This window comes from Stegodyphus dumicola, chromosome 5 (assembly GCF_044657685.1).
Source record: "Stegodyphus dumicola isolate Sdum_Otavi_A_Nest chromosome 5, ASM4465768v1".
Taxonomy (NCBI): domain Eukaryota; kingdom Metazoa; phylum Arthropoda; class Arachnida; order Araneae; family Eresidae; genus Stegodyphus; species Stegodyphus dumicola.
The window spans coordinates 211,321,015-211,342,055 of record NC_140772.1 but is presented as its reverse complement, the minus strand read 5'-3'; the positions used below and the strand labels follow the sequence as shown (position 1 = coordinate 211,342,055).

Below are 21,041 nucleotides of genomic sequence, written 5' to 3'. Positions count from 1 at the left end.
GAGAGAACCGCATTATAAATTTCTGAGCTCTCACAAAATTTACGAGTTATTGAAACATCATATATTGTTTAAAGTATAAATTCTCTAAAGACGTTAAGTGCTTGCAGAGTCATTAGGTTATTTTGAAACAGGAGGTGTGAAAAATATGCAAGCCTTGTAACTCGAAACCTGGACCTCTCTACTATACCTTATATATTCCCCCTTCTAAAAGACGACTAGAGATTAGGAGACCCAATCGCCAAGTTTTGGTAGGAATGTATTATTTGTCAACCACTTTTGTTAGTTCAAGCTCACTGTAGAGTCATTAGGTTATTTTGAAGCAGGAGATGTGAGAAATATGCAATGCCCTAGCCGGGACTCGAACCCTGGACCTCTCGAAACACCACGAAGTCATGCTGAAAGGAGGAGGAACTACCTCATAAATTCCCCCTTTCAAAGGGCGATTGGGGATTAGAAGACCCAATCGCCAGATCCTGATGGTGACGAAGTATTTGCCAACCACCTTTTAGTTCGGACGCCACTGTAGAGTCATTGGGTTATTTTGAAACTGAAGAAACGAAAACATAAGCAATGCCGACACTGGCACTTGACCCTGTACCTCGCGAGTAAGGGCCGAGTGTGCTACCGTTACACCAGAAAGGCGAGCTGAAAAGAGGGAGAAAATACCCTATATGCTTAAATATAACCACAAAAGCACTTCCATATTTGCATCGAATATAAAAAACATACCAGTTTTTCTTTTGGGAACTTCAGAGTTAAAATTAACTTACATTGACAATATATTTCTCAAGTGACTTATTCGCTGTAAGCTCTTTACCATCGCTTTCTATATGTATTTACAAGTAAATTCCATCTTATTTTCTTGAAAAATTTTATTAAAAAGGAAAATATTCCCCGAATGCTTTAATATTTGTATGAGTCGATAAATTATAAATTCTAGTTAAAATAGATTTTTATAATTTTTACCACAATTTTGAAATGTTCTTCAGTTTTCAAGTAAACACTTCAAATCATTCGCAGGGAAATTTCGCATAAGGTTATGATATTATAAACTATTAAGTTGCCCGTAGTTAATAACAAACGTGATGCAATAATCAGTAACCTTTTAAGCTTTTTTATTCATTAATTTATTTTATGCTAACACATTTATTTTTAAATTTCTGATGTCTCTTTCCTTTCACAAAAGAATATTAAGTTATGCATCTCAGTAGTGTAATTACTGAACATTACAAATTCTGCATTTTTCATTTGCATTGCATTGCAAAACTAATCTTAAAAGTTTTAGAAATTTCACTTTGCTAATGAGTTATAATCTGCATCTTTAATAATATAACATCTTTTAAAAGATGTTATTCACATTTAAAATTCAAAAAACATTTTTCAAAAATCTATCTTGGGAAAAAAAATATAATTAATCTAAGTTTATCCTGCCAAAAAACTTAATTTCTTTCTTTTTTCCTTACAAATTTAAAAACCCTTTAAGGCAAAAGCAAGTGCCTCCATTAGGTGAACGATTTGAGCTAAATTTTCTGGCAAAAGGCTAAGGGAAATTAATAATGTGTTAGATATTATATTTGGAGGAATCGTTTGGCGCTCGAACAGTAAAAGTTGAAACTGAGATTTGGAACATAAGGATAAAACATGTTCACGAGGTATTTGTTCATTGGATACTCTAAAAGTATTACTACAAACATTTAAATACTACATTTTAGCCCAAAGCCCAGAAGAGCTAAAAAAGCCAATTTGCCCAGAAAGGCTATTAATTTCGTTTTGGCATTTTACGCTGATTCACTATAAACAGCGAATCACTTTTTAAATTGTTGCCACCAAATATTAGAGGTCTGTATTATATTTAAAGAAATTAAATAATGAAAGAGTCTACATAAATGTATGAATGTTTCTGGCATTGTAATGAAACAACGGTACCTAGAGACATCAAATTTTGAACATCGTACGTCTCCAACCGCATCTGGCAGCCCAAATTTGGAATTTGAAATACGTTTTATTATCTATTCCATATTTTGTAAAGCAATTATAATTGTGCTTTTTAAGTATTTATGAGTTTTTAATTCAGAAGCTCAACGATTTCAAAGCGAGCAATGGCAAAGCTTAACGAAAAAAAAAAAATTTTTTTTTTTATCTCCAGCGCACGAGACTGTGCATCGAAAATTCTAAAGATATGCTCTTTTAAATATTTTGTGATATTCCTGTTGAATTGAATTTTACGGTTTAAGTACGAAGAACATGGTATTTAATAAATAAAGGTTAAGAAAGCACAAAACGTTAAGAAAAGCTGTTTTGGACGTAACCTGAAAGGTTTCAGACTTTTTTGTTATGTTATTTGCGTATTGGCATAATTAAACGGTAAGAATTTAACATTTCTGAAATTTTACAAAGGTTACGAAGCTACATTTTCTGTATTACTCTCAAGTGCATTTACAATTTGATGAGCAATAATCTTCAATGGAAAGAAAAAGCAAGCTAACAATTAATCTAATTTAAAATAGAAAAGATTTTTGAAGCTTTTCATCCTAGGAAAGGGAACTTGCAGTTAAAGGCATCAAAATGTTTCTTTTTTTTTTTTTTTTTTTTTTTTTTTTAGATTTTTAATTCAGTAAAATATTTTTTTTTGCAAATTATTTACTTTCCAAATTTTAGCTCTCATATCTTCTGTCATATGTTGAGCCATTAATATGTTACTTCCTTGTACGTAGTAAAAGAAGTATTGTAATCGCGAACATTTTCGGGTATCATATTTCAACGAAAATGTCCTTTCTGAACGCTACCGAATGCAATTTAACGACGTTTTTGGCTGACATCTGTAAGTGAGAACAGAATAAAGGCCTGTTTTTTCCAAAGCGAGTAGCAACAAGGATTTAAAATGGATTCAGAAGAAATATTTTTGTGACGCCTGTACGTACGTACGGTACGTATGTATATATCTTGCATAACTCAAAAACCAGTAGCCTCAAAACGTTGAAATTTTGTATCCTCCCTTTTGGGTTGTAATCTGCCGAAGCAAAAGTATATAAATATATATAGAGAGAGAGATCTAGAGTGGGTATGTATAGTATATACTCAATCTAGGTCTTTTCTTTCTCCTTGAGCTCAGTTTTTCTAATTCTTATATGTTGGTAAATTGTGCATTTTTCCTTAAAAAATGATTGAATTATTTTGTTCTCATGTTCCGATTAAAATTTTTATGCCTTTTGTTAATCTGCTGCACTAGTTGTAGAATTATTAATAATTTAAATGTTGTTTAAGTGTGGCTAAGCCTAATTTTTTTACCATAGCAGCCATATTTGTTTACATTTGAAACTTCACAGAATAGTGAATTAAGTCAGTTTCTGTACCTTCAGGGTTTTTGTTGTTGTTTTGTTTTGTTTTTGCCAAAAGTGGTGCCAAAACTAAACTTTCAGTTTCGTAGTCCGAAAAACCTGCATTCTTGCCCGCTGGCGAAATTGCTTTTTTTTTGCGTAGAAACTCTAATTTTTGAAAAAATTGTTTTATTTGTATTTGGTATTTTATATTTTTGTATATTTTTTAATTTTTAATAGAGGTAGTTTGATTTTTTAAATATTTTTACCTTGTCGAGAAGTGAGAATTGAATTAATTGAATGAGGAATATATCTCTAATGAAATTCGAGGAAATAAGTTTAAATGAACTGCAGTAAAAATTACTATAACTTCATATTCCATACAAGAAAATCATGTGGTGTACACATCAATTTTTTTTTTTAAATGCTGGAGACGTGAAAAGTAAACAATGCCCTCGACGGGGCTCGAACCTATACCTCTCGAATTCATGCCAAGTGTGCTATCGTTGCACCACGAAGGCATACTGGAATGAGGCAGAAAATACCTTATACACTATTTAATTACTTGTCTTCCAAACATTTATTCATATCAAAAGTAATTACCAGCTATTCTTAAAAAATTATGAAAGCTTCGGTATCACTTTAACCATTATCAACAAAGTAATAAAGTAATGTGTTCGAAAAATCTATAATTCTCAGAAAACGTTTTATTGAATGTATCACATTCTAGAACACGTATATTACGTTGCTTTTTTGTCTTATTTGATATCTATCAAAATGTTCAGTTGCTAATTTACATCGTAATATGCTTCAAATATTATGTTATTCTGATTGTATAAAAATTTAAGATTTAACTGCTTGTAAAGTTTCAAAGCCCATTGTAAGGCATAAACTCAGACTTGTGTATCAGAAGCACAAAGTATCATTGTGTTATCTTCGAAATATTCAAAATATTGCACGTTCATTGCATAATTCTATCGTAAAATTTCTTTTTCAAGCTAAATTAGCTTTCGATTTTATTCAGAATATATGTCATGAATATCTTAGTAAAGAAAATTCTGTACTCGGAAAGTTTTTAAACAAATGTTAGAGCTTTATTTTCTTTGTCATAAAAGTTCTACTCTTTATTGGAGCAAACATTTTCTTACGTGATAAGATATTTTACGTTTGTTACGAAATTGTTCGAATGAAATAAAATTAGTTTATAATTTCTTAGATTTTATTTCGATTAGATTTATTCAATCCAAAAATTGCATAGGATATCTGATGGCGTTTGCTTAAGGTATCCGCCTATGTTTGATTTTAAATTTTAAAATATGATCTATTCTTGATTTTTTTTTTTTTTTTTTTTTTTTTTTTTTTTTTTTTTGTTGATTTTAAATATACTGTGAACTTAAGACACGAAATTACTTAACATTAAGCTATGCGTGACTACATTTGACGAACCGGAAAAAATTAAATATCTGACTACACAATTTAAGTAAAATAATTAACATTTTGCATAAAATTGTAACGTGATATTCATAATTTATTTTGGATACTAAATATATATGACATTTATCTTTGTGATGAATTAAAAATCTAAGAAAATTTCTGAATGCATCCATCAAATGGAGACTGAAGGAATTATATGTGATAATATGAAGATTTTGCAACATGTTTTCAAACTATATTATGCAAAAGAGCAATTTAAATTAAAATAATATTTTGCTCATATAGTTAACTATTTGTTCATTTCATCGAGAGGAATATTTAACATAATGCTGTATGTTTCAAAAAGTTATCGTGATTTTATTCTGAGGCATTTTATTAAGGGTTCAGAGTTTGAAGCGTATACTACAGTTCAAGAATAAATAAAGCTGCACTTCTTTAAAAAAATTTCAGCGTAACAAAACTGTAGAGTTATTAAGTTATTTTGAGGCAGGAGACGTAAAAATTGGTCAGAGCCCTCGCCGAGACTCGAACCCTGGACCTGTTGAACATGTGTAAATATGCTTCCAATTACGGCACGACCTCATGCAGAAAGGAGGGAGAAAATACCTTTTACACTATCCACTTTTAAAGGACGACTGGGAATTAGGGTACCCAATTGCCAAATCCTGGTGGTGACGAATTATCGTCCACCAACCTTTTAGTTCAGACGCCACTTGTAGATTCATTACATTATTTTGAAACAGGTGACGGGAAAAATGTGCAAAGCTCTCGCTGCGACTCGAACCCGAGACCTCTCGAATACGTGTCAAGTTTGCTTCCAATTACACCACGAAAGCATGGGAAAAGGAGGGACTTATATATTCTCCCCTGTTAAAGGGTGACTAGGGATTATTAATTCTTGCGCTACTTATAGAGCCTTTAGGTTATTTTGAAGCAAGAGACTTGAAAAGTGCTCAGAGCCCTTGCCGAGAAAGCATGCGGAAAGGAGGAAGAAAATACCTTACAAAATCACCTAAAACGTTATACATCTCTGAGTTTTCGCAGTATGTAGAGAGCGTTTCTTTGTGTTTGTAATTTACCTATAATCTTTCAGCTTAAATCCAAATAGCGTATTATTTAAACTTTGATTTGTGTTTTGCATCTCATTTTTACATAATTCTTTAAAACATACTGATCACATACATGCATAAAATAGAATGATTGTTTTATCTCTGTCGACAAAAATGATTGAACAGTTTTAATCTGGATTTCCTTTGCAGTTACAATTTCAGTTTGCAGTTTTTTTTTCTTAACAATCTAGCTTGCTCACTTTATTTACACATTATTTTTACACATTTAAATGTGAATTATTTATTTTCCATTTAAAGCTTCAAATGTGTTCAAATCTACCGTAATAATCGTCAATGGTTAGAGATTCAGTAGTTATCGATTTAGTATCGGTATCTACAGCAGCATGTTTTAACTTATTTGTCCATAACCCTTTTTATGACATTTTGTTTAATTTATTAAAGATTTTCTTCAAAATTTAGATGATGATAATGATGGAAGGGGAAATAAAGTAGAATGAAAGGAGATCTTACAAGTAATTATTGTTAAACAAAATGATAAATTACATCTCTCGTATAATTAAAGAGCAAATTAGCTGCAACCAAATTTGGATGCACATTTTCAGCACTTCGCTTAAATTCTAGAAAACAATAGCTAGACACGAATCGAACAATGCATTTAAAAGCTTCTGACTTGGTTACGGGGTTGAAATTTTGTTTTAAAAACTATATTTTTACTTCTAATTAACAAACACCTGATAGGGAAACTGTTTTAAAAACAAAAATATGCAAGCAAAAAAATAAGCATTTAAAGTATTTTGTCTCCAAAATAAAAAGATGGCCTTCTAACGGATATTTGGCATAGATATCCCAGGTTATAAAATCCTATCTCCGGATATTAGAGCTATATGACACTTTATATAGTATCGTCTCGACACTTTATATAGTATCGAAAGCTGATAAAGTTAGGTCATGAAATGAATGAAAATCAATCCTTAGAAAGTTTCATTTGCAAGTTCATAGAAAATTTACAGTTCATAGTCATCCTCGCGATTGAACACGTACCCCAAGATAAATTTGCAGTATCCTGAAGCATGAAAAATATTTAAAATCGTCTGTACAATTATATGAAATGTTCTTATTCTTAAATTCATAAAAATGTCTGTTTAATACTACTAAAATACTTTTAAGTTATCATTAAAGAGTGAAAAATAATTTAACCCATGTTAGACGTGGTGTACATCATCATGATCATGTATTTTACGTGACATGTTGTACATCATGATCACGTATAGACATGGTGTACATGTGCAATTCTTAAAAGGAATCTTTCGTTGCATATTATTGCATGTCTTTAATCTTGAAGTTATGATTCTGCTTTTAAAATTTCTTTCTTTTTCAGCGACAAGTGTATTTCGTGTGGTGGACATCAAAATGAAATACTACCTGAAACCCTTGGTAGTAACTCTCCTCCTTCTGGCTTACGTCATTGTTGCTAATGCGTATGTCATGCGTGGTAAGTAGGTGCTTAATCTGTTCTCTGTACTTGCCAATTATTTACGTACATTGGCCAATGAATTAGAAAACTTTGAGATTTTAATTTGAGTGCATGCTAAAGATTGGAGTATGCAAATTTTCTTATTACGTGGTTTACACTTGGTTAGAATGCTAGTATAAGTAAGGTGTAAGAATTCTTTTCACGATGAATGAAGTAAAATGGGAAAAACGACAGATCTTTCACCATTTGAAAAAGTGCTTATTGTTGGTGCCCATTTAGCAGCGGCATCGATTTCAAAGACAGTAAATCTTACTGGGTTCTCAAAAGCAGCCATATCAAAGGTTTTCAAAAATTGGAATCAAAACCCATAGACTTTCTTTGGAAGACGCAACAGCGGTTCGAGAACAGTTTTCTAAGATAGTGATCGGCTTCGTCTCTGACGAATTGTACGGCAGAGCACGGACTCTACTGTGCTTCAACTGACACAGATCGTCAACCAGACTCTTTCCAACAAATTTCAGCTCGAAACATGTGCAGAGAATTGCAGATGATAGGAATGCATAGTCGGGTGCCTGTGAGAAAACCACTCATTTTTTCCCGGCATGCAAGAATTCATTTGCAGTAATGTGAGGAAAGAAGATACTGGCAAATGAGGATTGGAAACGGTTAAAGTGATCGGATGAATCACGCTACAACTTATTTTTCACTGATGGAAGACGTTGAATTTGGCAAGAACCCCATGAAGCCCTGAATCTATCTTGCCTTACTTGCACTGTTCAAGGGTCTGGTGAGAGTACCGTGATATGGGCATGTTCTGCTGGCATGGAAATGATGTCCTTGCGTTCCTCGAGGGTAAACAGACAGCCATGGGATACATAGATATACTGGCAGATCAAGTGCACCCTGCAATGTTGCATTTTTACCCTGATGGCGATGGATACTTCATGAACGGTAATGCAACTATACATCGTGCCAAAAGTGTCCAAGATTGGTTCGGTGAACATTAGTCTGATTTTCAACATCTTCCCTAGCCACGACATGGCCCGGATCTGAACCCCATAGAAATTGTGTGGGATATGGTGGAAAGACGCATCCGACAGTACACTCCTCTTCCATCTAATTTACAAGATCCAAAAAGCTGCAAAGCCAATGCATGGTATTCTCCAGAAGCATGTAGACTCGATGCCCAAACGAATCAGAGCAGTTTTTCGTGCAAAATTTGGCCAATAAAATATTGATCTTGGGTTTTTAATTCATTGGCTAATATGTGCATCATATTATCCTTAGCCATCAGTAAAATTTTAAATATTTCATTATGTACACAACACAAATAAAAATATTCAAGTGATCTAAAAGGCTAATTATATAGATTTTCTTAGCATTCACGTATTATTTATTACTTGAAGTTGTAGTAAATAATCACCTTCTACAAACTAAATAATTCAATACGTCATGCATGGGACAAAATCTCTGCTTATGGTTTAAAACAGTTCAGTTAAGATTTCTACTTCATACAATCTATTATACCATTATTTATCCAATCTATTATGTAAAATTTCCAAAAGGTTATTTTCTGGAGTTGTTTATACTTTATACAAGCTTCTGTTTTTTAATTAACAAGCTACTTAAGATCATCTGCCTATAATCGCGGTACTCGGAGGGGCTTTTAATTTCTTAGTAATGAGTTATATAGTTTTACAGTAACGCAAATGTATTTTCATATGCTTTATATAAATAATTCAGATTTTTTGTTGTCAAATGGTTATGTTTTAACTCTGTTAGAACTCTGTTTTTGTTGAATTACTAAATTTATGAGTATATGACATTTAGGATCGTGAAAACAACTCTTTCCTCTTCGAAATCATTTTAATGAATACCACTTTTATCTGTACCTTTTTCGAAATCTTTATCTGTACCTTCGAAAAGAAGACAAACACAGCCTTCCATCCACTGCTTCTTCGAAAGTGAGATTTTGCATGAAACCAAAACTGTCAAGTAGAATACGATAGTTAACTTTCAAAAAGTAGTTGCATTTAAAAAAATTCCAAGCAGAGGATTTTTTTACAGCACAGCAAAATCACCTAAAATGTGTGCAAACACCCTTTATTCCTTTGCGGCGCACTATACGTTAACGTCGGAATTTCAACAAAAAAAGTTGTATGCAGTCTATTAGTCCTAAAGGAGTATACAGGTAAAATTTTGTAAAAACTGCGCTTACCGTTTTAATTCTGTGGGTGTTTCATGAGGTGGAACACTGCGCCACCAGAGCTTTTAAAAGTGCGACTAAGTGAGCATTGCAGTGAAGCACGAAAATGAGTAGAAGCGTTTGAATAAGAATGAAAAAACTCTGTATTATGGCTGTATACATGGTTTCCTGGATATACACAATATTCTTGAATATATATGGATAAATGAGATAAATATCTATAAACGCAAGTCCTATATACAAAAATATTTACGAATTTTCCTATTTCTTAGCTTCGTGAAATTGTTCAAAGCAAGTCACACCTTTTTGATGGAAGCACAAACCAACTTTGCAGGTTTTGCACATAAACCTTTGTGCGGCTTCTGCTTCGTGCTACAATGTGCACATCGTCTACGCGTACCCTTCACCGGTATGTGTTCAACACTAGTGTAGCGTTTTTCCCCGGAACCTTTACTTTATGCCCGGAAGTATCTTCAGGTCTTGAAGGAAGTCGCCTCTTCAAAGTTATCTCTGACGCTTTCATGGCACAGAGGGAACACAGCAAATTTAAACGGAAATCTTTGGGCTGTAATCCGAGGGTAATTCATGAAACACTTTTAGCGCTCCGGAAAGAGTTAGACCTCTTCGCCCCATTTATGGAGAATTAATAATAACAAAATTAACTACGATTAATATTAACAATAAAGAAAAAAATGCCTATAATATATACTACATACACGAAAAATATCTACACAATTATTGAAAATAAACAGGAATGAGACTAAAAAGCGACAGCAAAAACAAGCTACTAATAAAATTCCCGCCTAAAAACTACTCCCAAAAAATTCGAGATGCCAATATTAGGGCTTTCATAACACAAAACACACCGCACCCCTCAATATTCTTTCCTAAGCACAGATGTTCTGATTCGTAACAGGGTGAAATCGCTAAAGGCGCAGTGTTCCCGCTAATGGAACAACCGGTTTTATTCAACCGGTTTGTATGAAAGATTAAAAAAAAATATAGAACAAATAATTTGGAGTACAGCCAGCAAAATTATGCCTAATGTTTTTTCCAAATAAAATGTTTTATGTCATTAAAAAAATAGAGAAAATTACTTGGAAAAAAGTGGATTTTAAAAACACATAATAAATGAAAATTCTGTGTCTCTTTGTGATATGCTGCTATCTACTGTTTAAGAAGAAGAGCTCAAAGTATATTATAAAAGCATTTTAATCTATTTACGGTTGAATTTAAAGGTTTCAGAAGCGATTCAATTTGGGTGTTCCATGTAGTGGAACACTGAGCCACAACGGGCTATACTAAATTGGTCATAGATGTTGCTAGTGAAGGAAAAAAGTGTGAATCGTTGTTTTTGTAAAACAGAAATAAGTTGTTTACAAAAACAAAAACAAAAATCAGCGGAAACGAAACTATTTCTCAGCACCAACCATTGCAAGAGCAATCTTGTTGACAAGTTCCTGTAAGGACAGACATTGCGTATGGAAACGTCAGTACACCGTAGTTGTAAAGAGTATACGAGGATAATGAGAACAGAAAATATTTCATTACATACGGAATCAACTATTTTCTCAGTACCAACCAAGCTATTTTCTCAGCACCAACCATTGCAACATTAATGTTGTTGACAAGTTCTTGAACGAACAGACGTTGCATAAGGAAAAATCAGTACATCGTGGTTGTAAAAAGTATACGAGTGTGATGAGGACAAAAAAGTCTTTCACTACATGCGGACTCAGATGTTTCTAGTAATCGCAAATTGATTCATCTATTCATGTAATATTATTTAGATGTTACGAAGTTTAATTATTATTTTCAAACGATTAACTACACAGTTCGTATAATTTTTAAAATGGCGAAGGTAAAATAAGACTTTTACTAAGAAAAAATTATGAGACATTTTTAGTTTTCATATGTAAATTGCAAATGCAAGTCAGTTCCCCTCGAGTAATTTTCTGTGAAATCTGTTACTTCTCTAGATTCAGGGTATAAATAAATAGATAAATTTCATGCCAACTCTGCGTTTGGTCACCACATAATTACGAAATGAGAAAGAGAGCGTTTTATCCTCCATTTTCAAAATCTCTAATTAGACCATTCAACCTGTATTCCAAAACTGTCCTTCTTAAATTAATTTATTTTCTAATTTTCTATTTTTATTGGACATACTATAATTACTTGTATTATTTAATAATTAATGTATACTGTTATGATAGGTAACATCTCTGACTGTATTAACCATTTTTCAATCCTATGTCAAATCTTAAGCAGGCTGAAAGTTCGTTGACGTACAGATTCATGATGTGTATTTTACTTTCCTTCAATTGAAGAAAAAATTTAGATATTTTGTATTGTTTATATTTAGTTTTATTGTATTTGTGTATTATTTATTATGATTTATCATCGTCGACAGCTTCCGTCTAATTTTTCATTTCTTGTATGGGCTTCTCTTTGGCAGACAGCTCTCGGGATGTCTACCCGGACCGCAGCAGCAACTATGATGCTGTCTCCAGGTATCTGATGTCTACGGGGAAGTAAGACTCAACACCATCTTTCTATAAATTGAATGTTTGTTTTATGAGTGTATCGAAACAGGTGTTGTTGTGAAAGATGTCAAGCATGCAGAAGGACACATGATATATTTAACTTAAAGTGGACAGCAGCCAATTTATAATTTTAGTAGAATGGAAAATTTCTAACATGGTCAATGCAAAATGTGATATACTATGTCTTCGCATTGTCATGTAAAATGGCCTGTTTTTAAACTACAAATCATGATTATTCTCAGATGAAAAAACAATTATGTAATGCACAGCAATTAACAGCAGCAGAAGAAATAAATGAAGATAAGCACCCCCATCGCATCAAAATGTACCTAATTGCATCCACTCTCCTCAAACAAATCTGTATTCATTAAACTTGATTTATTTGTCTCATGTTGAAAGGTAGTTTTAATTTTGATAATCAGTAAGTATTAAATTTTCCGTTTTGTTTCGTTTTCGTTTTATTTTCTTCTGCTCGCAGCTCAAACGGTTAGGAACTGGTTAGCTACTGGTTAGGAAATATGACTGCGATAATAAAGGTCCCGGGTTCGAATCCAGGAGAAGGCATTTTTGTAACTATCCGTCCCTTCAAAAAATACGAGGCAAAGGTGGCCCACCTGTTAGGGGGCCTCCCAAATTCTTCTGCTGACTAAACAAATTGCAAATGTATACTAAGGACTAAATACGAGTAAAAGAAGTTAAAAGAAAGTGCAAAAAGGGTTTGATTAGACTAGAATAGCGTTAGAACTTCATTAGACTCTTTCTCGCCTTCCTCGTAAATGCTTGCTATCTGACTAAGACCTTTAATCAAGAGATCCTTGTCTCGTATTCAGATGACTCAAGTGCTGATGGCTTTTAGTAATATCTGTTTATGGATCAGACTTGGATGACTCAGCCATCACCATGTAAGCTCAAAAAGACAAAGATTATCTGCGCTAGATACTTAATTTGAAATGACCTTCCCATGAAAACACGACAAAATAAAAGCGAGTATGTAGTGTATTTCCTATTATTGAATTATAAGGTATTTCTCCCACCTTCCTAGTGTGCCTTCGTGGTGTAGTGGTTCTGCAAGCTGGGCCAGTATTCCAGAGGTCTGTGGTTCGATTCCCGGCGAAGGCGTTGTTAATTTTTCATCTTGCCTACTTCCAAAAAATCTAATGTCACTACACTGGCTCCCGAACTAAAAGGCTTGTGGATGATGACTCTCCATATCCAGGATTTGGCAACTAGGTCCCCTAAAACCAGAGTCGCCCTTTAAAAGGGGGAGTATATAAGGTATTTCTCCCACCTTCCTAGCGTGTCTTCGTGGTGTAGTGATTCTGCACGCTGGGGCGGTATTCCAGAGGTCCTCGGTTCGATTCCCGGCGAAAGCGGTTGATAATTTTTCATCTCTGTTGTTTCCAAAAAATTCTAATGTCTCTACAGAATGATAGCCATATCTTTTAATAATGTAGAAGATTCATAGATTTATTTCAGGAACTAAATGGTTTTTAGCAGAATATACAGGTACATCAGTTCAAAATCATTCTTATTATAACATACACTAAAGTTTATCATTTTTTATTAAACTCTTTTGGCAATCTAAATAGGATATTAGAATACCATAAAAGAAATTTCGTGCGTTTCTGAAATCTGATGCAAGAATTGAATTTCCATATACGTAAAGAAAAATACAGAGGTTACCTCAAACATAGAATTAAATTTTAACCAGGATTTCACAAAGCTCTGTTTCTTTCAGAGATCTGAATTTAGTACCCTCTCAAAGAACAGCAACTGATCTTTTCTGCCCCAAAGGAATGATATAGAACAGGGCATAATTTAAAGCTAGTGAAAGATGTTCTGCTTATTATGTAAATTTTAATGCAAACCTACGTGAAAATATTTATTATTTCAAAGAGAAAATAAAAATTTCATGTAAAATAAAACAACAATCAAATAGCACTTGATTCTCATTATTTTCTGATATTTTACTTAACAACATAATAAGTAGAAAACAGAAATATATTCCCTAAGTAACGAAATACTTGCGTAAAATGTTTAGCTATGGAGAGATATATTGATCATAACTCCACAGTCTGAACTCTAATTTGGCAAAGTAAAACATTACTTGTTCTTTTTACTTCCCCTTGATTTCTATTATTGTCTCATTAAGGAACAGTATATTAAAGTTTTAAATACTAATGTTAAAACAGATCTCCGAACTGAAGAATTTCGTTGAGTTAATGCTTTAACAATTAAGTGTTTTTTAAAATCTAATAGCCCATAAATGACAAGACGTTATTGAAAAAGGAAGTGTTTTTCATATTAAGGATTTTACCAGCCATTTTGTCTGTTGAAGCTTCTCTTTCCTTTATTCATTTCTGGTGTTTATGTATTCTTTCTTTCCTTGATTCATTTCTGAAGTTCATTCTTTCTTTTTTAATTCTTTCATTTCCTTCATTCTCTCTTTCCTTATTTTTTTCCATTTCCTTCCCTCTTTCTTTCCTTGATTCTTTCATTTCCTAAATCTTTCTTTTCTTAATTCTTTCATTTCCTTCATTCTTGTTTCCCTTATTTTTTTATTTCCCTCATTCTTTCTTTCCTTGATTTTTTCATTTCGTTCATTCTTTCTTGCTTTGATTCATTTCTTAAGTTTATTCTTTCTTTTCCTAATTCTTTCATTTCCTTACTTCTTTCTTTCCTTAATCTTTTCATTTCCTTTATTCTTTTTTCCTTGACTCATTTCAGAAGTTCATTCATTCTTTTCTTAATTCTTTCTTTTCTTAATTTCTTTCATTTCCTTCATTCTTTCTTCCTTTGATTCATTTGTAAAATCCATTCTGATATTTCTGAGCTTTATCTCTCACTTCAGAAGTATGTAAATTAATTTCGTATTAAAGAAGAGACATCTGGTTAAGCAAAGGAGTTTTAGCATATACGAGGCGACTTACTAATTGACTAGACCAATATACCATACCATTATATGTTCTAAAACGCCAAATTCCAGCAAGAGAAATGTACTCTAAGAAAACTACGTATGAATTCCCACAATAAGGTTTAATTTAATATCTTGCAGTTACTCTGTGGAGTGTTTTTTTTTTTTTTTTGGCTACATCGGGACTCGAACCCTGGGTATCTTGAATACTCATCGAGATTTATTTTTTCTGATTTATTATTTAAAATATTACTTTAACTTTTGCCAATTTTTCGAGAAATTTTTGAATTATAACCTATAAATACTTGTACACCATCTCAAAGTGCATAAAGTTACAGGCGTGCATTCAAAATCAAGAGTCTTTCATTTAAAAAACTTCGAAGACATATGTCAATTTAAATATTAAAGATTCCTAACGATCATTTCAAATTTCAACTTCAGATAAAAAGCGATTGGGATGGCAAATCTGAACATCATTCCATTTTACTCTGTTTAGGCTCCTTTCAATTGGGTTGCATTTTCGTTCAACTCTATTAGCAGCAAACATTTCACAAACTTAAATCAATTTTAATGTAAAATTTTAAATATTTCAATTTAAAAATTTTTTAAATTGACAAATTTGCAAAACTGTAACTGTACTAACATTTTAAAGAAAATATTATAATCGAATGAATTTGAAATTTAAAAAAATTAGTTTATTTACGTTAACATACCGTCTGCAGACTGAATGCAAGTTAGGTTCACTTGTTTCATTTCAAATGGAAAAAATTCATTCAGCGTAGGATTCATAATTTCAACGAAAATAAAAATATTATGAACATTACCTTTAGCTATTATACAGTTTCTCAGACTAAAAAAGAACACTCTGCCTATTTTGACTACATTGAACTTGTGTGCTGAGAGTTATAGAGGGAATTATCAAATTTAAGTTGATGCAGATGGCGCTGCTAGTACAAGCCCAGTTTATTTTAAGTTATCACATGACTCTCGAGTTTTGGCAACGAGGGTAGATAATCTGTTTTTTTCGCTGGCTGTTATTCGTTTTTATTATTATTATTATTATAATTTCCATTTTTTGGTCCTTGAACCGGAGACTATGGATATTAAAAAAACAATAATTATCACTGAAGAATTTTCATTTCTATGCTACAACACTTCCAACATCATATAAGCCATTTTTTAGAACTTTATTGTAGATTTGTTTGGAACGCTTCACCTTATGATTTGACATTAGCTACGAACATTTGTTTGTCATTGCGTGATGGATAATGTGCGTTTTAGTACTAATCAAACAAATTTTAATTCTACTTAATATTGCTGACACATTTGAGAACGTTTGCTGTTTCAATTAAGGATAAGTCGTCTTTATTTTCTTTATTATCCCAAAGGGACAATTTGCCCAGAAGGGCTATTAATTTCGTTTTGGCATTTTACGTTGATTCACTATAAAAGGAGAATCACTTTTTAAATTGTTGCCACCAAATATTAAAACCCTGTATTATATTTTAAGGCATTAAATAATGAAGAATCTGCATGAACGTATGTATGTGTCTCACATTGTGATAAAACAACAGCACCTAGAGACATCAAATTTTGAAAAACGTACATCTCCACCCGAATATGGGCAACTGGAAACCCAAATTTGGAATTTAGAATTTATTATCTATTTCATATTTTTTAAAGCATTTATGAGTTTTTGATTAAGAAACTCAGCGATTTCAAAGCGAGCAATGGCAGCACTGTACGGGGAAAAACATGTTTATCTCCAGTGCGAGAGACTGTGTATCGAAAATTCTATATATTTAAGATATACTCTTTTGAATAAAGAGATAGACTGTAAAGATATACCCTTTTAAATATTTTTTCATATTTCTGTTGAATTGAATTTTATGGTTTAAGTGCGAAGAACATGTTATTTAATATATAAAGGTAACACACAAATCGTTAAAAAAAGTCCCTTTCGGCGTAATATAAAATCTGAAAGCTTCGAGATTTTTTTAATGGATATGAAATCACTGTTAATAAAGAAACCAGTTCCTATAGGAAATTTAACTAAATTGAAAGATAAATTATCTCTAGCATTGCTCACGCAAAGGAGGCGAACGAACTTTTTAAAAGAAACTGAATAATTTAAATACAGATGTTTGTTGTATTTTTTGATAATATTTATGTAACCTGTGGAAAAGGGAAGTTTATACCTTTGTCGAAGAATATGAAATAATTCAAAATATAGTTGATGATCTGTACTTGGATTTAAAATAAAAAGGTTCTCGCCTTGATAATCTTAGGTTAATTGTTGTTAAGCCTGATACTACTGAAGTAAAACTGCCGAATTTAAATTTACCTATCTTTGGTGCAAATTTAGATCAGTGGCTTACATTTAGCGATCTTTTTATAAATGTATAGAAAGCGACTTATGACATACTGTATTAAATTATCAGATTCTTTTCAAAGATCTATCTTAAGAATTAATGTAAGGCTGAAGCTCGAAAAAAATTTCATGCTCTACGTATTTCAGTTTCAAATTACAAAACTGTTTAGGATTTGCTCGAAGACAGATTTTTGAATAAGCGAGAACTGGTGAATAAATTAATTAAGAAGCTTATTATGCAGCCAAATACTGCGGATTCAGCAGACGCTATTTTGAATCTTGTCGGCACCACTAATGACGCATTCATTAGTTCTAAGTGTTCTAGAAGAAAAGTTTGAAAGCTTCGTAATACATTGATAACTCATTTAGTTAAAAAAAAAAAGGATAAAAATACACATATTTTGTTTGATGGATAATTTAAGAGCTATAAACTAGGAACGTTAAATTAATTACTTAACTTCTAAAAAATACGTTAGAACATTTCACAACAGTAAAAATAATTTTAAGGAAAATTCTAAAGAAACATCATTGCCAATAAAAACTCCAACAAATTGTCCTTATTTTAAGAATTCAGTAAATTGCCTGCTTACAAGAGATTTAATTTAGTGAAATTTAATAAAATTATTTTAACTGTTTATCTATTAAGCATAATGTTAAGGCTTGTAAAAACTTGAGTAGACGCAAAACAACTCTTAATAATCGTCATTCATTATTACATTTTATAAAATCTCGAGAGGCTCGTTTACCAGCTATTAGTAATAATAAAAATATTTTTTCTCTTCATGCAAAGATGTTTAAATCTAAAAAGAAGACAGAAAATACTATCTCAGATAATGTTTTTAATAAATTAAATAGATAAATTCCAATTTCGTGAATAGTGGAACTGTAAACAAAGAGATTTTGTTATGCACTGCTGTAATCAAAGTTAATGACGCAGACGGTAATTTAGTACAATGTCGAGCCTTATTTGGATTCTGACTCACAGACAAAAGTTACTACTGAGAGCTATCTTTTAAAACATTTTCTGTATAGAAAAAAGGCAAGGATTCAGATATCTTGTCTAGGATCAGCCGCATCTCCAACAAATGGAGAACTCGAGATTAATTTCTCCCCCGCCCCCCCCCATTTTGATTCACAACCTTCCTTTACAACTTCTGATATTGTTATGCACAATGTTTGTGGAAACTTACCGCACGTATCATTACCATCAATAATTGTAAACTTTTTCAATGATCTAGTTTTGGCAGACTCTATATTTTATGAATCTTATCCAATAGATATTTTCCTAGCAGTTAGTGTTTTCATGTCGCTTGTTTTGAGTGAAGCAATTTAACCAAACCAAGAACTTCCAACAACTGTTCGTTCGAAAATGTTCAATAATTAATCGTGTTAAATAATTTGGAATTGAATATTAAGGAATTAGCTAAGAACTTCTGGACTCTCAAAACAGTCCCACAAGGCATTGTTCTTTTGAAATCCGAAGCAAAGTGTCAAGAACATTTTAAAAACTCTCATAACAGAAACAGTACAGGTAGCTATGTTGTAAGATTACCATTCAAAACATTGCCATTAGAACCAGGTGATTCAAGGAAATTAGCTTTGAGGAGACGTTTGCTTTTAGAAACAGGTTGGTTAACATACCTGAACTGTATAAGATATACAAAGAATTTCTTTATGAATATTTGCACTTGCAATACATGGAAGTCATATCTGATTCTGAACCTCTCCCTCCAGTGGTTTATTACTTACCTCACTACCCAGTTTTTAAACCATCAGGTACTGGCACTTAAATAAAAGTTGTATTTGATGCATCAGCAAAATCAACCAGCGAATATTCACTTAATGATGGCTGCCCGTAGGCCCTAGAATTCAACCAGAAATATTTGACATTCTCGTTCGATTTAGAACATGCTGTTGTTATTTGCATAGATATATAAAAGTGTATAGGCAAATTCGTATTCGTGAATAAGATTCAAACTTCCAGCGCATTCTTTAGAGAAATCATGTGAAAGAACCACTTCAAGCATACCGACTCCTAATGGTGACATACGGAACTTCCCCTGCATCATTCTTATTTATTCGTTCTCTTCTCCAGACAGCTTTGGATGATAAATGAATTTTGCAAGGTCTTCGGCAGTTGTCAAATCTGACTTTTATTTTGACAGGCTCTACATCATGACCTTCTGCCAAAAATTTAATATATGACATAGATAATCTTTTGTGTAGAAGAGAAAATGGTCACCTAATATACCTGATGTATTATAAGAACTGCCACAAGAACTGCGAGAAAATGCACCTAGGTTGGACATTTTCGAGAAGCAACCAACGCAGGTATTTGGAATTAATTGTCATCCCCAAAGTGACACATATGATTTTAACATACTACCTTCTGTAATTTCGTTGACACTAAAAGGAATGTACTGTCAGAAGTTGGGAGATTCTTTGATCCCTTAGGCTGGTTAGCCCAATTGTTATTTCTGCAAACATATTTCAAGACTTGTGGACTGACACAAGTCCTTGTGTATTTGTGACAACTTAACACAACACTTGTATTAAGATGGAATGAACCACTTAACGCACAACAATCGACGATTTGGACGAGACTTAAATCTGCTTAGTAAATTAAAAATTCCTAGAATGATTTTAGTTACTAATTATCATACGATAGAGTTACATGCCCTTTGTGATTCATCTAAGAAAGCGTATTGTATAGTTATTTAAACTAAATTTTTTCCTGAAGAAGAAATTATGGTGCCATTGATATGTGCAAAAGCATGTGTTACATCACTTAAAATGCAGTCTTTACCAAGAACTAGAATTATGCGCTTTTATTATTGTTAGCAAATCTGCTCAAGGGTGTGATGAAATGTTTGAATGTTCCTGCTAGTAATTGTTTTGCATGGTCGAATACTACTATCATCTTCTGGATTGTCTGTGAATCACGAAGACCCCTTCCTTTCTTAACCAATCGAGTGTCAAAAATTTAAACCATCATTCCCGAACCGAAATAGAGTCACGTTCAAGGAAAAAACGTAGTTCTGCTAATTATGGTACTAGAGGCTTAGAACTTAATTAATGAATTGGCAGAGATCAGTGTTTCAATGGACCTTCCTGGTTATACAATTTGTATCTGTAATCTGTATAGGATGAACAAATGAGCATTAAATTGGGCAAACAAGAAGTAGCTAAAGAAGGGGAAAATGCGTTATTTCCAACGTCACTAAAATTGATGATGATTCTTTTCTTTGCAATTTTTCATCTTGGTCAAAATTATGCTGCATCGTTGCTTATTGTTTAAAATTTATCAATAATTGTTTGAATAGCACTTCTAAGATAACAGGAATTTTAAGAACTTACTAATGGGAGTTGCGTGTTAGTAAGAACTTTACAACATTCTGAAATTCCTAACCCAGTATCAAGCTTAAGGAGTGGAAAGTCTGTGAAACTGGGGGAACAGCCGAATACTATCCTTAAGTCCATTCCTTGATGCAAAAGGAATTATTTGTCATGGAGGACGATTAAGGAATTCAAACACTTTGGGAAATCAAAGGCATTCCATGCTTATTCCTCAAAAACTTTTCATTTCTAATCTTATCATTAGGCATTATCACGAAACATATTTGCATGCACCTCCTATGTGCTTTTACATTCTAATAACACAACGTTTTTGCATTGTCGCCGCTAGATCTGAAATAAGAAAAATCATTAA

The 21,041-nt window shown here is 32.5% G+C and overlaps 1 protein-coding gene across 1 annotated transcript in view; it reads left to right on the top strand.

Moving 5' to 3' along the window:
- LOC146997404 (xibalbin-1-like) overlaps window positions 1–21,041 on the top strand; it is a 204,617-nt gene that overhangs the window by 173,353 nt on the left and 10,223 nt on the right. The window contains exons 2-3 of the mRNA XM_085817639.1: window positions 7,200–7,313; window positions 11,960–12,035. Coding sequence (XP_085673765.1) covers window positions 7,232–7,313; window positions 11,960–12,035 — 158 coding nt within the window. The 5' untranslated portion in view covers window positions 7,200–7,231. The remainder of the gene's footprint in view (window positions 1–7,199; window positions 7,314–11,959; window positions 12,036–21,041) is intronic.